Source organism: Chiloscyllium punctatum, chromosome 4 (assembly GCF_047496795.1).
Source record: "Chiloscyllium punctatum isolate Juve2018m chromosome 4, sChiPun1.3, whole genome shotgun sequence".
NCBI lineage: Eukaryota > Metazoa > Chordata > Chondrichthyes > Orectolobiformes > Hemiscylliidae > Chiloscyllium > Chiloscyllium punctatum.
The window spans coordinates 99,050,491-99,065,815 of NC_092742.1; the positions used below are offsets into that span (position 1 = coordinate 99,050,491).

General features: G+C 42.9%; 1 protein-coding gene across 1 annotated transcript in view; it reads right to left on the reverse strand.

Annotated features, from left to right (window-relative positions):
* LOC140476576 (EH domain-containing protein 1-like) overlaps window positions 1–14,802 on the reverse strand; it is a 73,471-nt gene extending 58,669 nt beyond the window's left edge. Inside the window, exon 1 of the mRNA XM_072569386.1 lies at window positions 14,506–14,802. Coding sequence (XP_072425487.1) covers window positions 14,506–14,732 — 227 coding nt within the window. The 5' untranslated portion in view covers window positions 14,733–14,802. The remainder of the gene's footprint in view (window positions 1–14,505) is intronic.
* Between the last annotated feature and the right edge of the window lie 523 nt (window positions 14,803–15,325).

Genomic DNA, 15,325 nt, shown 5'->3' on the forward strand with positions numbered 1-15,325 from the left:
CAAAGTTTCTGGAAAATCACATGCAAATCTGAAAATGTGCAAACCTAATAAGCTCCCACATGGCCACGAACCTGTTCAAAACAAAGTTTAATCAGAAGTCAGCAGAGAAAGCTCTCAAATATTCAAACCAATTATTTTCCTATATGGATGGATGCAAAGGTACCTCTAAAATCTATTACTTTGATCAAGCATTTAGGAACTCCATCCTATAAGAAAGCTTTGCACCAATGGTTTTAGAACATAGAACATAGAACATAGAACAATACAGCGCAGTACAGGCCCTTCGGCCCTCGATGTTGCGCCGATCAAAGCCCACCTAACCTACACTAACCCACTATCCTCCATATACCTATCCAATGCCCGCTTAAATACCCATAAAGAGGGAGAGTCCACTACTGCTACTGGCAGGGCATTCCATGATCTTACGACTCGCTGAGTGAAGAACCTACCCCTAACATCAGTCCTATATCTACCCCCCCTTAATTTAAAGCTATGCCCCCTTGTAATAGCTGACTCCATACGCGGAAAAAGGTTCTCACTGTCAACCCTATCTAACCCCCTAATCATCTTGTACACCTCTATCAAATCACCCCTAAACCTTCTTTTCTCCAAAGAAAACAACCCCAAGTGCCTCAGCCTTTCCTCATAGGATCTTCCTACCATACCAGGCAACATCCTGGTAAACCTCCTCTGCACCCGTTCCAGTGCCTCCACATCCTTCCTATAGTATGGCGACCAAAACTGCACACAATATTCCAGAAGCGGCCGCACCAGAGTCTTATACAACTGCAGCATGACCTCAGGACTCCGGAACTCAATTCCTCTACCAATAAAAGCCAGTACGCCATATGCCTTCTTCACTGCACTATTTACCTGGGTGGCAACTTTCAGAGATCTGTGTACATGGACACCAAGATCCCTCTGCTCTTCCACACTACCAAGTAGTCTACCATTAGCCCAGTAATCCATCTTTTTATTACTCTTACCAAAGTGAATCACTTCACACTTAGCTACATTGAACTCCATTTGCCACCTTTCTGCCCAGCTCTGCAGCTTCTCTATATCCCGCTGTAACCTGCCATATCCTTCCTCACTGTCTACAACTCCTCCGACTTTCGTATCATCCGCAAACTTGCTCACCCAACCTTCTAACCCTTCCTCCAGGTCATTTATAAAAATGACAAACAGCAATGGTCCCAAAACAGATCCTTGCGGAACACCACTAGTGACGGCACTCCAAGATGAACCTTTGCCATCAACTACTACCCTCTGTCTTCTTCCAGAGAGCCAATTCCTAATCCAAACCTCCAACTCACCCTCAATGCCATATCTCTGTATTTTCTGCAGTAGCCTACCATGGGGGACCTTATCAAACGCCTTACTAAAATCCATATATACTACATCTACCGCTTTCCCCTCATCTACCTCCTTCGTCACCTTCTCAAAGAATTCAATAAGGTTTGTGAGGCACGACCTGCCCTTCACAAAACCATGCTGACTATCCTTGATCACATCATTCTTATCCAGATGTGCATAAATCCTATCCCTTATAATTCTCTCTAAGACTTTGCCCACAACAGAAGTGAGACTCACTGGCCTATAGTTACTAGGATTATCCCTACTCCCCTTCTTGAACAAGGGAACCACGTTTGCTAGCCTCCAGTCCTCTGGCACTACTCCTGTAGACAAAGAGGACACAAAAATCAAGGCCAATGGCTCTGCAATCTCCTCCCTTGCTTCCCAGAGAATCCTAGGATAAATGCAATCAGGCCCAGGGGACTTATCTATTTTCACCCTTGCCAGAATTTCCAACACCTCTTCTCTACATATCTCAAAGCCATCCATTCTACTTATTCGTGCCTCAGTATTCATATCGACAACAATGTCCTGTTCCTGAGTGAATACTGACGAAAAGTATTCATTCAGCGCCTCCCCAATCTCTTCAGCCTCCACACGCAACTTCCCATTACTATCCTTGATTGGACCTATTCCTTCCCTAGTCATTCTTTTATTCCTAACATACCTATAGAAAGCCTTAGGGTTTTCCCTAATCCTACCAACTAAGGACCTTTCATGTCCCCTCCTTGCTGCTCTTAGCTCTCTCTTCAGGTCCTTCCGGGCTACCTTATAACTCTCAATCGCCCCTATTGAACCTTCACGCCTCATCTTTACAAAGGCCGCCCTCTTCCATTTAACAAGGGATTCCAACTCCTTATTAAACCACGGCTCCTTCACACGACCCTTTCCTCCCTGCCTGATAGGTACGTACTTATCAAGGACACTCAATAGTTGCTCCTTGAACAAGTTCCACATATCAATTACGCTCTTGCCTTGGAATCTACTTTTCCAATCCACACATCCTAAGTCATGCCTCAACGCATCATAATTTCCCTGCCCCCAGCTATAACTCTTGCCCTGTAGTACACACTTATCCCTCTCCATCACTAGAGTAAAAATCACCGAATTGTGGTCACTGTCCCCAAAGTGCTCACCTACCTCTAGTTCTAATACCTGGCCTGGTTCGTTACCCAGAACCAAATCCAGTATGGCCTCACCTCTTGTTGGCTTATCTACATATTGTGTCAGGAAACTCTCCTGCACACATTGCACAAACACTGACCCATCTAACGAACTTGAGCTATAGCTTTCCCAATCAATATCAGGAAAGTTAAAGTCTCCCATAACAATCACCCTATTACTGTCACTCTTCTCCTGAATCATCTTCGCAATCCTTTCTTCAACGATTCTAGGACTATTAGGAGGCCTGTAAAAGACTCCTAACAGGGTGACCTCACCTCTCCTATTCCTAACCTCAACCCAAACTACCTCAGATGGCAAATCTTCATCCATCTTCCTTTCCACCGCTGTAATACTATCTTTGACAAGCAAAGCCACACCCCCCCCTCTTTTACCCCCACCTCTAACCCTACCTCTAACCCTGGAACCTGCAACAGCCAATCCTGTCCCTGATCTAGCCATGTCTCCGTAATAGCCACAACATCGAAGTCCCAGGTACCAACCCACGCTGCGAGTTCACCTACCTTATTTCGTATACTTCTGGCATTAAAGTATACACACTTCAAGCCACTCTTCTGTTTACAGGCACGATCCTTTAAGATTGATACCATATTCCTACCCTCCCTACACTCCAGGTCCTGCACCCTAAAGTTACAGTCTGGGTTCCCATGCCCCTGCAGAGTTAGTTTAAACCCCCCCCAAGAGCACTAGCAAACCTCCCCCCAAGGATACTGGTGCCCCTCAGGTTCAGGTGCAGACCATCCTGTCTATAGAGGTCCCACCTTCCCCAGAAAGAACCCCAGTTATCCAAATACCGAAATCCCTCCCTCCTGCACCATCCCTGTAGCCAGGAACCTTCTGATTTCTTCTTAGTCGTAACAGGAACCTTCTGATTTCTTCTGAATGTTCAAATACAGTCAAAAGGCATTTTGAAATGGTAAATTTGTACCTGTATGATTTTCAAGTTTAGGGTGCATATTAAAGCTGTTGAAAAGATGGGCTGAGGAAAGGACAAAACAATAAAGGCAGTTTGCCAATCAAAACATGTCCAGTGGACATCCCAAGTAATCTATATATTTAAAATGGTGTTTGGGTCTTTATTTAAATCTTCTATTAAGAAACTTCAAAGATACTTTCCAATCTTGGATGCCAATGATTTTTGTGCTTCCCATTCACTGTATATCAGCAAAGCTCAAATACTCTGCTTAAAAGAGCTGTTTCAGTCTGTGTGCCATTGCAGTTGCAGATTAAGATGGATCTGCACTGTAACTCTTTTCCCTAAACAGCATCTTTTATATACACACGCACGCTTTTAACAATCACTAACAGTTACCTCCTTTAAAGACTTTGCTCATGAGATTTTATTGATGTCAGCAGGATTGAAATGAAACACTGGAAATGCTGGTAATACCAGGAGGTGCAGTTTCTGTGGGGAAAGAGGTAACTTTTCAAGGACCTTTTACTGATATAGGTCATAGACCTGAAACCATTTTTATATTCCTCTCCACAGATGCTGCCACACCTGCCCAATATTTTCAGCATTTTCTGGTTTTATTTCAGATTTCCAACATGCTCATGCTTCAAGATCATTTGACCTTACTCTCCCCTTCATTATTAATCATTTCTTCACTTCTTTCTTTTGGTAACGGTTTTAATTTTTCACATCATCAAAACCGTCATCCTGATGAACCCACATGTAATATCATTGTACATTGACTGGCACATTATGAAGGTAACTGTTCAACCTTTCCATTTCTGTAGCACTCTCAAACTGCTGTGTTCTATACAATTCTTCCCCTCTCCACAGGTACTGTCCGAGTGTTTCCTGTTTAAATTTCAGACTTTTAGCACCCCTTTGCTATAAAACAAACAAATAAGTCAAGTCAAACATTCCTGAAATTTGTACTGGATTCTCACCTAAAAAAATTGACTTATTTTCTTTTTATTTACTTGAATTTACATTTGCAACTTGTGAGCAGCCATTAAACTAGGGAAGTGTTATCTTTAGAAGCCATACGGTTCCAGGAAACAAAGAGAGCTGTCTATTAAAATAAATCCCGATTAAGTTAACTTTAGAAAATTGACATCTTGAATATAATAATAGCTTACTGAAACCCATGTGTAATTGAAAAGAAGCTCATCAGTGTTTGGTTTCGCTATTGCATGCCCTTATCTAGCTCCCTAATTGCAGGATGGTGTACAAGAGTGAAATAAATACACTTGGGGATTTTAAAGCATTGTAAATAAAGGCAAATATATCTCAAATCCATCTCTGATTCAATACAGTTTTCTCCTTCAGTAAAAAGTCAATGTGCTGCTGTCCCTCATATGTTGCACCAAATAACTGACAATATTTGCCTGGCACAATATTTGCTGGCCAATGTGGAAAAGATTGAAGTGGTCAACATGAACAGCTGAAGCATTAGGAGAACGTGGCAGCCCTTGGACATCCACGAAAAACTAATAACTCCCCTAGCCACATACCATATTAACTTTGGAATTTTTAACCATTTGCAATAAGTTGGCAAAATTGGTGCTGGGTGAGGTGCAGAACCAACCCACATGGAACGGAGAGTTCATTGTGAACTGATTGGAATACTTGCAGGTTAAGTGGATTAACCATGGTAAATTTAGGGTTACAGGTTTAGGTGGGATACTCTTTGGAGGGGTGGTCCAGACTCAACAGGCTGAATGGTCTTCATTGGCACAACAGTGGTTTCCATAATTCTATGATATTAGAAAGTGCGACTCCGAGCTAGGTCAAAGATGTGGGTTTAAGAGAGAGTCTTTATAAAAGGTAAGGGAACTGAAAAGATTAATACGATAGACATGTAAGCAGTAATGAATAGGATAAGACTTGAAGCTCATCTCCAGATATTTACTTTAATAAACAAGATACAGCACAAACCCAGTGATTTGTTACATCAGAATCAAAATGCATTAACAGTACCAGGTGCAATAATAAAACAAATTGAATGTTTCAAGAGCAGACAGCTGTTACAGCAACTTCTCAGAAATGAACGAGATCTAAGCAATTACAGCAATTTGCATTTAAACAGCACCTTTCATGGAGAAGACTATCCCAATGTACCTGACAGGAGCAAGATACAAAATCTGTCACTGAACTATGAGACAATCTTTTATCAAGATTTGTATTACTAGACCAAGGCAAGTCCAAAGAAATATATTGAAGGAGAAAGGACGGAGACAAGAATTCCTGAGATTACAGCCCAGACAGCCGAAGGCACAATCAATGGACCGTTTAAAATTCAGGATGCTTACAAGTTTGGAAATAGAACAGTGTAGAGTTGGAAAGCTATAAGACTGGAGGAGAATATAGAGATAGGAAAAAGGCAAAGTACGACGACATGGTGGGTATTCTGAAAACAAGGAGCAGAATTCTAAAATCAAGGCAAGGTCAACTTGGGAGTCAATAGTGCACATAAGGATGGATAAAATTTCATACCATGTCAGGTTTATGGAGCTCGGGGGGTTAGGTTACAGAATGACCAGGACTGCATTGTTATTAGTGAACTCAAATATTGCAAAGACATAGATAACTGCTTTGACTGCAGAAGAGCTGAGGTGGGACAGAGCCGTGCAATGTTAGGGAGGCAAACAGGGATGGGTGTTTAATCTGATGTTTAATCAGAAACTCATCGAAGTTGATTAGGATGTGAAGGTTGCAACCTGTCTGGTTACGCCTCAGACAGATGCCAAGGTGAACAATAGAGTCAATGGCCAGAGAAGGGAGTCTTCCTAATATTCAATTAGAAGAACATCCATTCTTGGACGTCAGACAAGTGGTTTGTAATGGAACATTCAAGAGAAATGGTGGGCTAGTAGACTTGGTTGCTAGCAGTGCACATGTGGAATATGACACTTTCACAATGAGAGTTGAGTGGGGGAGGTCAAGGATAAACCCTTCAAGGGCTCTACAGGTACTGTGCAGGATTGGGAAGCGAAGATATTGTAGGTCATTCTCTAGCAAATACTGTAGACAAGTGTAGTCCCATGAGCTGGGCGATGGGAGAAAGCTTTTGAAGCAGGGTGGTGATCAGTTGGGACAGAGATTGTGAAGCTTGCAACCAGTCTGGTTACAACCCTCATTCATACACTTGTCAGCATAGAGGTGACTATTCCAATGTGCTTCCGCCTGGTCTCCCAAACTCTACCCTCCGCAAACTTGCAGTAAAGCCCATATACTCCAAGCTCACTGACCTACACTGGTTCCCCTTCAGTGACAAGTCATTTTGAAAACTTTCAACTTTTGTTTTCAAATTTCTCAACAGAGTCACCCCTTTCCAACCCTGTAATCATCTCTATGCCCACAACCCTCCAAGGTATCTGCAATTCTCAAATTCTGGCTACTTATACACCCTCAATCGTATTTCCTGCAACAATGGGACAGAGACAACTAAAGGCAAGGCTACCACCATCTAATTTTCACCTTTTAGTTCTTTCTCTCTACTTCACTTTCCTGCATTCAGAGAATTCTTTCAAAACCACCTCTTTGAACAAGTTTGTCCATTTAATCTGATAGGGTTCAGTGTCATATGTTGCTTTATAAAAGCTTCAGTGAGTTGCCCTGCGATGTGTCATTACATTAATGGTACTATACATTAAGCTGTTTACCATTGTTACCACTGAGGCAAGTAAGAATGTCTCGCAGGCTGTAAAAATAAGCAATAACTTCATTCACTGTCTCAATCAGCTCTGTTTTTTCACCCAACATACCATTTCTGGGTTAGTGTAGTCAGCATGCTGATTACAAATAATTGACATGCTGGACAAGTGACGTAAAGATAATCCTTAGAGAGATTATGGGTGTGTGTAGTCAGAGGATTGTTTTAAGCATACAAGTGATGTTATCACTAGCAGGATCAAACAACCTGCAGTTTTCTCCAGTTAATGCGAGTAGAAGCAGCAGTCCTGAATAATAAAACAAACAATTGGGACACCAAAGGCCAGCTTTCTCTTCACAATCATTCACGCCACTGTAAAGCTTGGGGATAGGGCCTCGCTCAGCCCACCTTCCACGTGAAACTATCTCTGACTTGATAGTAGTGGAAAAATAAAGTGGCTTTAATTTCTAATAATTTATGGAAGAGGGTGGCATTAATGCAGCCGAGTTTTAAATCATTTAAACAAACGGTGGTTGTTTGACTGGTTCAAAACTATAAATAAATCGCAGGTATCCCTGAATTCTTTCAGACTTGTGAAAAATCTTGTTGAAAGCCCCACTGTTGCAATATTTCCAGATTGTTTCCCCGGCACCTTAATTTAAAATTGGACCCTACACAGCACAATTTTCTAAAATACCAAACTGAACATCTGTAAACAGGGCATCTCTCTATTATATATCACTTGTATGATCAGCAGTACCTGTTAAGGAAAGCTCTCAAGATCTTTTTTTCACCTTGTCGATAGCTCATCATTCCCTTCTCTGGTTACCCGCTCCTCTCAGTGCAACCTTTCTTCAGTGCTACATTGGAAATTGCAGTCAGACTTCCAGTAATGTTGAGTAATGACATCATCACAGTTCTTACAAGGTATTTTATAAATGACATCAGTTTTGCTTATTGTCTGTATAGGATCTTTTAAGTTCATTAGCTGCAGTTTTAGTGTGTTGGTGTGTTTGCGGGCTACTAGAACGTCAAGAGGTCAGAGTAGTCTGGCAGTCATTTCCGAGATGTCTTTGATGTAGGGGAAGAGTGGCTCAGGTTTCTGTGTTTTGTCTGCTTGTTTGGGTTTATTGCTGAGAAATCAGCGACTGTGTTCATTGGATACTCATTCTTTTTGAATATACTGTATAGGTGATTTTTCTCCAGCTTTCGTAGCAAAACTAATGTTATTTACAAAATATCTTGCAAGAACTATAACAAACACTACATTTGACAAATAAGCAGGAAACTAGCCACCAGGATACATGAGCACCAACTAGCCACAAAAAGACATGACCCACTCTCACTAGTATCTTTACAAAACAAAATGAGGAAGGACACTTCGACTGGGGCAACTCATCCATCCTAGGACAAACCAAACAGAGATGCACGAGAATTCAGAAGCATGGCACTCCAACCAGAAACCTAACATAGATTTGGATCCCATTTACCACCCTGAGGAAAAGAACAGGAAATTATATCACAAAAAAGGAAATGACATCACCAACCCAAGGAAACTTAAACACATAAATAAAAAGGCCATACCACCATTGTTTCACCCATGGGGAACCTTGTCAAATGCCATACTTAAATCCATATAGATCATGTCCACTGCTTTGCCCTCATCAATCCTCGTGGTTACTTCTTCAAAAAACTCAACCAAGTTCGTGAGACATGATTTCCCACGCACAAAGCCATGTTGACTATCTTTAATCAATCCTTGCCTTTCCAAATAATAGAAAATCCTATCCCTCAAGATTTCCTCCAACAACTTGCCCACAACCAACATCAGGCTCACTGGTCTATAGTTCCCTGGCTTATCCATACCACATTAAATAGTGGTACCACATCAGCCAACCTCCAGTCTTCCAGCACCTCACTTATGACTATTGATGATACAAATATCTCAACAAGGGGCTCAGCAATCACTTCCCACAGAACAATCAGGTACACCTGATCAGGTCCTGGGGATTTATCCACCTTTATGCGTTTCAAGACATGTAGCACCTCCTCGTCTGTAATATGGACATTTTTCAAGATGTCACCATCTATTTCCATACATTCTACATCTTCAAATGTCCTTCTCAACAGTAAACACTGATACAAAATATTCATTTACTATCTCCTGTGGCTCCACACAAAGGCTGCCTTGTTGATCTTTGAGGGGCCCCTATTTTCTCCTTAGTTACCCTTCTATCTTGAAGATATTTTTAAAAACCCTTTGGATTCTCCTTAATTCTATTTGCCAAAGCTACCTCACATTCCCTTTTTGCTCTCCTGATTTCCCTCTGGAAACATACTCCTACTGCCTTTATACTCTAAGGATTCACTCGATCTATCCTGTCTATACCTGACATATGCTTCCTTCTTTTTCTTCACCAAAACTTCAATTTCCCTAGTCATCCAGCATTCCCTACACCTACCAACTTTTATTTTCACCCTAACAGAAATATACTGTCTCTGGACTCTCGTTATCTCATTTCTGAAGGCTTCCCATTTTCTAGCCGTCCCTTTACCTGTGAGCATTTGCTCACAATCAGCTTTTGAAAGTTCTTGCCTACTACCACCAAAATGAGCTTTCCTCCAATTTAGAACATCAACTTTTAGATCCAGTCTATCCTTTTCCATTACCATTTTAAAACAAATGTAATTATGGTCACTGGCCCCTAGGTACTCCCCCGTTGATACCTCAGTCACCTGCCCTGCCTTATTTCCCAAGGGTAGGTCAGGTTTTGCACCCTCTCTAGTAGGTACTTTGTGGACTACCATGATGCCAAGAGGTCTGACTGATGTGGCAGTCATTTCAGAGATGTCTTTGATGTACATTAAAGTGGCTAGGGTTTCTGGCCGTATTTTGTCTGCTTGTTTGGATTTGTTGCTGAGAAATCAGTGGACTGTGTTTATTGGGTACCCGTCCTTTTTGAAAACACTGCATAGGTGATTTTCTTCTGCTCTTCATAGCTCCTCAGTGCTGCACTGCATGGTGGCTTGTTCAAATAATGTTGTAATGCAGCTTCATTTGTGGGTGTTGGGATGATTGCTCCTGTAGTTGAGTATTTGGTCCGTGTGTGTTGTTTTCCTGTAGATGCTGGCTTGACATTCCCCACTGACTGCACACTCTACCATGACATCGAGGAATGGCAGTTGTTGTTGTTTTCTTCCTCTTTTGTAAATTTTATGCCAGTAAGAATATTGTTGATGGTCTTGAAGCTTTCCTCCAATTTGTTTTGTTTAGTGTTTACTATGGAAAAGGACATGGAAGATATAGAATGTAGGGAAATAGATGGTGGCACTTTGAAAAATCTCCATATTATGGAGAAGGAATCCTGAGATACAGGATGTACTTGTATTTGGAAAGGGAAGGACTGATTAGGGATAGTCAACATGGCTTTGTGCATGGGAGATTATGTCTCAAAGTTGATTGAAGAAGTAACAAAGAGGATTGATGAGAGCAGAGTGCTAGATGTAATCTATATGGACTTCAGTAAGGCATTCCCCATGAGAGACAGGTTAGCAAGTTTAGATCTCGTGGAATACAGGGAGAACTAGCCATTTGTATACAGAACTGGCTCAAACGTAAAAAACAGAGGGTAGTGGTGGAGGGTTCTTTTTCACACTGGAGGCCTGTGACCAGTGGAGTGCCACAAGTAGTGGTGCTGGGTTCACTACTTTCGTTATTTACATAAACGATTTGGATGTGAGCATAAGTGGTATAGTTAGTAAGTTTGCATAGGACACCAAAATTGGAGGTGTAGTGGACAATGAAAAAGGTTTCCTCAGATTACAACAGGATCTTGATCAAATGGGCCAATGGGCTGAGGAGTGCCAAATGGATTTTAATTTAGATAAATGCAAGATGCTGCATTTGGCAAAGCAAATCTTAGCAGGACTAATGCACAATGGTAAGGTCCGGGGAGTGTTGCTGAACAAAGAGACCTTGGAGTGCAGGTTCATTATTTCTTGAAAGTAGAATCTCAGGATAGTGAAGGTGGCATTTCGTATGCTTTCCTTTATTGGTCAGAATATGGAGGACAGGGGTTGCAGTCATACAGATAATTGGTTTGGAGACTTTTAAAATATTGTGTGCAATTCTGGTTTCCTTCCTATCGGAAGGATGCTGTAAAACTTGAAAAGGTTCAGAAAAGAATCACAAGGATGTTGCCAGGGTTGGAGGATTTGAGCAATGGGAAGAGGTTGAATAGGGTGGGGCTGTTTTCCTGGAGTGTCAGAGACTGAGGGGTGATCTTAGAGGTTTATAAAGTCACGAGGATAGGTTAATGGGACAAAGTCTTTTCCCTGCGGTGGGGGGAGTCCAGAACTAGAGGGCATAGGCTTAGGATGAGGGGGGAAAAAGATATAAAAGAGACCCAAGGGGAAATGTTTTCACATGTGTATGGAATGAGTTGACAGAGGAAGTGTTGGAGGTTAGTACAGTTGCAACATTTAAAAGGCAGCTGGATGGGGAAATTGAATAGGAAGGGTTTGGAGGGATACGGGCCGGTTGCCGACAGGTGGGTCTAGATTCGGTTGGGAGATCTGGTCGGCATGGACAAGTTGGACTGAAGGGTCTGTATCCGTGCTGTACATCTCTATGACTCTAGTGATGAAAAGTGTGTCATCCACAAAGCCGACCCAAAGTTTGGGTTGGATGGTTGGGAGAGCTGTTTGTTAGAGTCTCTGCTTCTGCTGGGAATTCATATATAAGTGATCCCATGGGTGTTCTGTTGATTTCTGTAGCCTTGGTTATTGAGAGTGAAGTAGGTGATGAAGCATAGGTCTACTAGTGTGACCATGTTGTCTTTGCTAATGAACTTGGCTGTGTCTGGTGTTTGTGTCTTTGGTTCTTCTAATAGTGTTGTCAGTGTCTCTTTGGCCATGTTGATTTTGATGGATGTGGACAGGATTGAAACATCAAAGGAAACCATTACTTCATCCTTTTCTATCTTGGTGTTTTTCATGGTGTTCAGGAATTCTTGAGTGGAGTGGTGTGAGTCCTCTACTAAGTATTTTAGTATTTTGTGGGTCCAGTTAAAAAGAAAGTGGGTCCACTTATTCAAATCATTAAACATGGCAAAAGTGAGGACTGCAGATGCTGGAAATCAGAGTGGTGCTGGAAAAGCACAGCAGGTCAGGCAGCATCCGAGGAGCAGGAAAATCGACGTTTCGGGCAAAAGCCCTTCATCAGGAATCATTAACATGTCACAGATACAGAAAATAACCAATAAGTACATTAGAATGCTCAGATTTATGTTTAGGGGATCATAATAGTAAAGCAAAGAAATCATGATTCAACTAAACAAAGACTTGGTTAGACCCCCCCATACCTGGAGTACTGAGAGCTGTTCTGCACCATCTACATTATAAAAGGATATGAAGGAAATGCAGTGCAGATTCACAAAATGATGGACTCCAAAAGGTTGAATTATAATGATGGATTACTTACTTACACACAGACACAAAGGTAAAGATGCTTGATCTTCGAAGGTCAAGGAGAGATTGGATCAAAGCTTTCAAGATACTAAAGCCAAGATATTGTAATTCTCTTTGCTAATGGAACTTGACGCAGGATCTACTGAACACTAAAATTTAACGCTGAGATTGATAGATCGGTTTAGAGATAACACTTCACCATTCAATTGGGAACTTGATAAAATACCTCTGGAATCAATACTGAGATTTATATCCTTCACGTTGGTGGCAAACTAGCAAATTGTATGGGCACGAGTTAATTGTATGAAATATCTTGAATCGCACATGTATGCGTGCAGGCGACGGAGAGAGAGAAATGTATATAAAAGTTTAAGTTATCAAAGCATCAGCCTGAAGGAGTGAAGAGAAGAAGAGTCTCGATGTGTGGGAATCTAAAAGAACAATCAACCTATTTTGGTCTTCTACATCAACATATCTTCATAATGGAAAATCAAATGTTATGTTTTGTTAATTAATCCTGTTAGTTTGCCCCCTAAGGTTAGTGATTGTTCTTTATGCCAGTATAGTTATTCCCAAACAAGAGATTCTGACCTTTGGGGTTTAGCATTAAGTCCAAAAATCCACAATAATCTAATAAACCTTGAATGAATAAATAAATGCCAACCAGGTACTCAAAGCAAAAGACATTTTCAGGGAGATTCTTTATAACCATATTACCCCAGCAAAATACCCAATTCTGAGAAATGGACTTCTTTCCTTGCCCTACAGAGGAGTTTGCAAGTTACAAAGTTTAGCTGGTCCCACTTTGCCTCCTGTTAGTTAGCCAATCCTGGTTTTGGTCCATTTTTTAAAATCAGCAAACTGAGGGTTCAGAAAAGATTTACAAGGATGTTGCCGGGTTGGAGGATTTGAGCTATAGGGAAAAACTGAATAGGCTTCAGGCTGTTTTCCCTGGAGCATTGGAGGCTGAGGGGTGACCTTATAGAGGTTTACACAATCATGAGAGGCATGGATATGATAAATAGACAAAGCCTTTTCCCTGGGGTGGGAGAGTCCAGAACTAGAGGAAATAGATTTAGGGTGAGAGGGGACAGATATAAAAAGGGCAATTTTTTTCATGCAGAGGATGTGCGCGTATGGATGAGCTGCCAGAGGAAGTGGAGAAGGCTGGTACATTGTGGAATTTTAAAAAGTATCTAGATGGGTATATGAATAGGAAGGGTTGAGAGGGATATGGGCCAAGTGCTGGCAAATGGGAGTGAATTAGGTTAGGACATCTTGCCAGTATGGATGAGTTGGACCGAAGGAGCTGTTTCCATGCTGTACATCTCTATGACTTTGCTTGTAAGATTATCTCCCATCTTGTTGCATATTTATTCACACCCCCACCCATTTCTCTTACTGCACTAATGTTTGGACAACAACATCATCATCATCATCATCTGGACCACTCGCACATCCTCTAGACAAACATTTAGTTTCATTATCAATACCAATACCTTTTGTCAGACCAGGTGCTGTCCTACAGCACAGGAACAGGTTTTTGTGCGAGTAGGATCAATCTAGTTCCACTGGCCAGGCCCATATCCCTCTAACTCCTTCCCATTCATGAACCCATGCAGATGCCTTTCAGATGTTGTAATTGCACCAGCCTCCACCACTTGCTGGGGCTGGTACAATTTCAACATTTAAAACATTTGGCCACTGCTTCACAGACCGTTTCAGTTTCAGGTCTTTTTGCCAGCTGCCAACTTTTCGTTTATTGCACTGCCGACTATCCAACAGTTCTGACAGAAAGTTAGTCACTATTAGCTCGTCAGCCCAGATGGAGGGTTGGTTGAAGCCCTCTATGTTTGCGTTTACCTGATGTTAGCTGTCGTGTGTGTGCGTTTACCTGATGAAGGTGGTCTTGCCGGTGGAGTACTGGCCGATCAGCAGCACCATGGGCTTGTTCTCGAAGTCGGCCTGCTCCAGGGCGGGCGAGTGGAAGTGATGGAACTGGTAGTAATCCTCCAGCGGCAGCAGCCTCTTGTTGTACAGGGAGCGCAAGCCCTCGGACACCGTGTTAAACACCACCGAGTCCTTCCCGCGGGCCTCAGGCCCAGACAGCCAACTGAACATGGTGCCTCACTCCCAACTGGTCTCGAGCTCACTGACTCAACCCACACTCCCGTCCGCCTGGAACAACACGACTCACCGGGAGAGCCCGCCCCTTTCCCCTAACTCCGCCCAAGGCCACGCCCACTCGCCGGGCCCCGTCCAACCGTCACAAGGCTTCACCCGCACCAACCGTCCCCGCCCGGTGCTCCGCCCATTCATCTCACCCCTGCCCCGCACGTCATGACGCCGTCCGCCCCGCCCATTCGCTCCCAGCCGCGCCCACCGAGCCCCGCCCCAGTCGCACTCATCCCCGACCCAACTCCGCCCATCTGCGTGGAGTCCCGCCCCATCGCATTGAGTCCGGCCTCAGACCCCGCCCACTCGCGCGGTGTCCCAAACAGACCCCGCCCATTTCCCCTTCACCCCACCCGCCTCGCGCTACCATCTCCCGCCCCACAGGCCCCGCCCTCACCTGCATCCACACGCACCGACCGCGCCCCAGCCACCAGCCGGAGTCATACAAAAGGGAAACAGACCCTTCTGGTCCAACTCGTCTATGCTGATCAGATGTCCTCAATTTATCTTGTCCCGATTTGGAGATGCTGGTGTTGGAC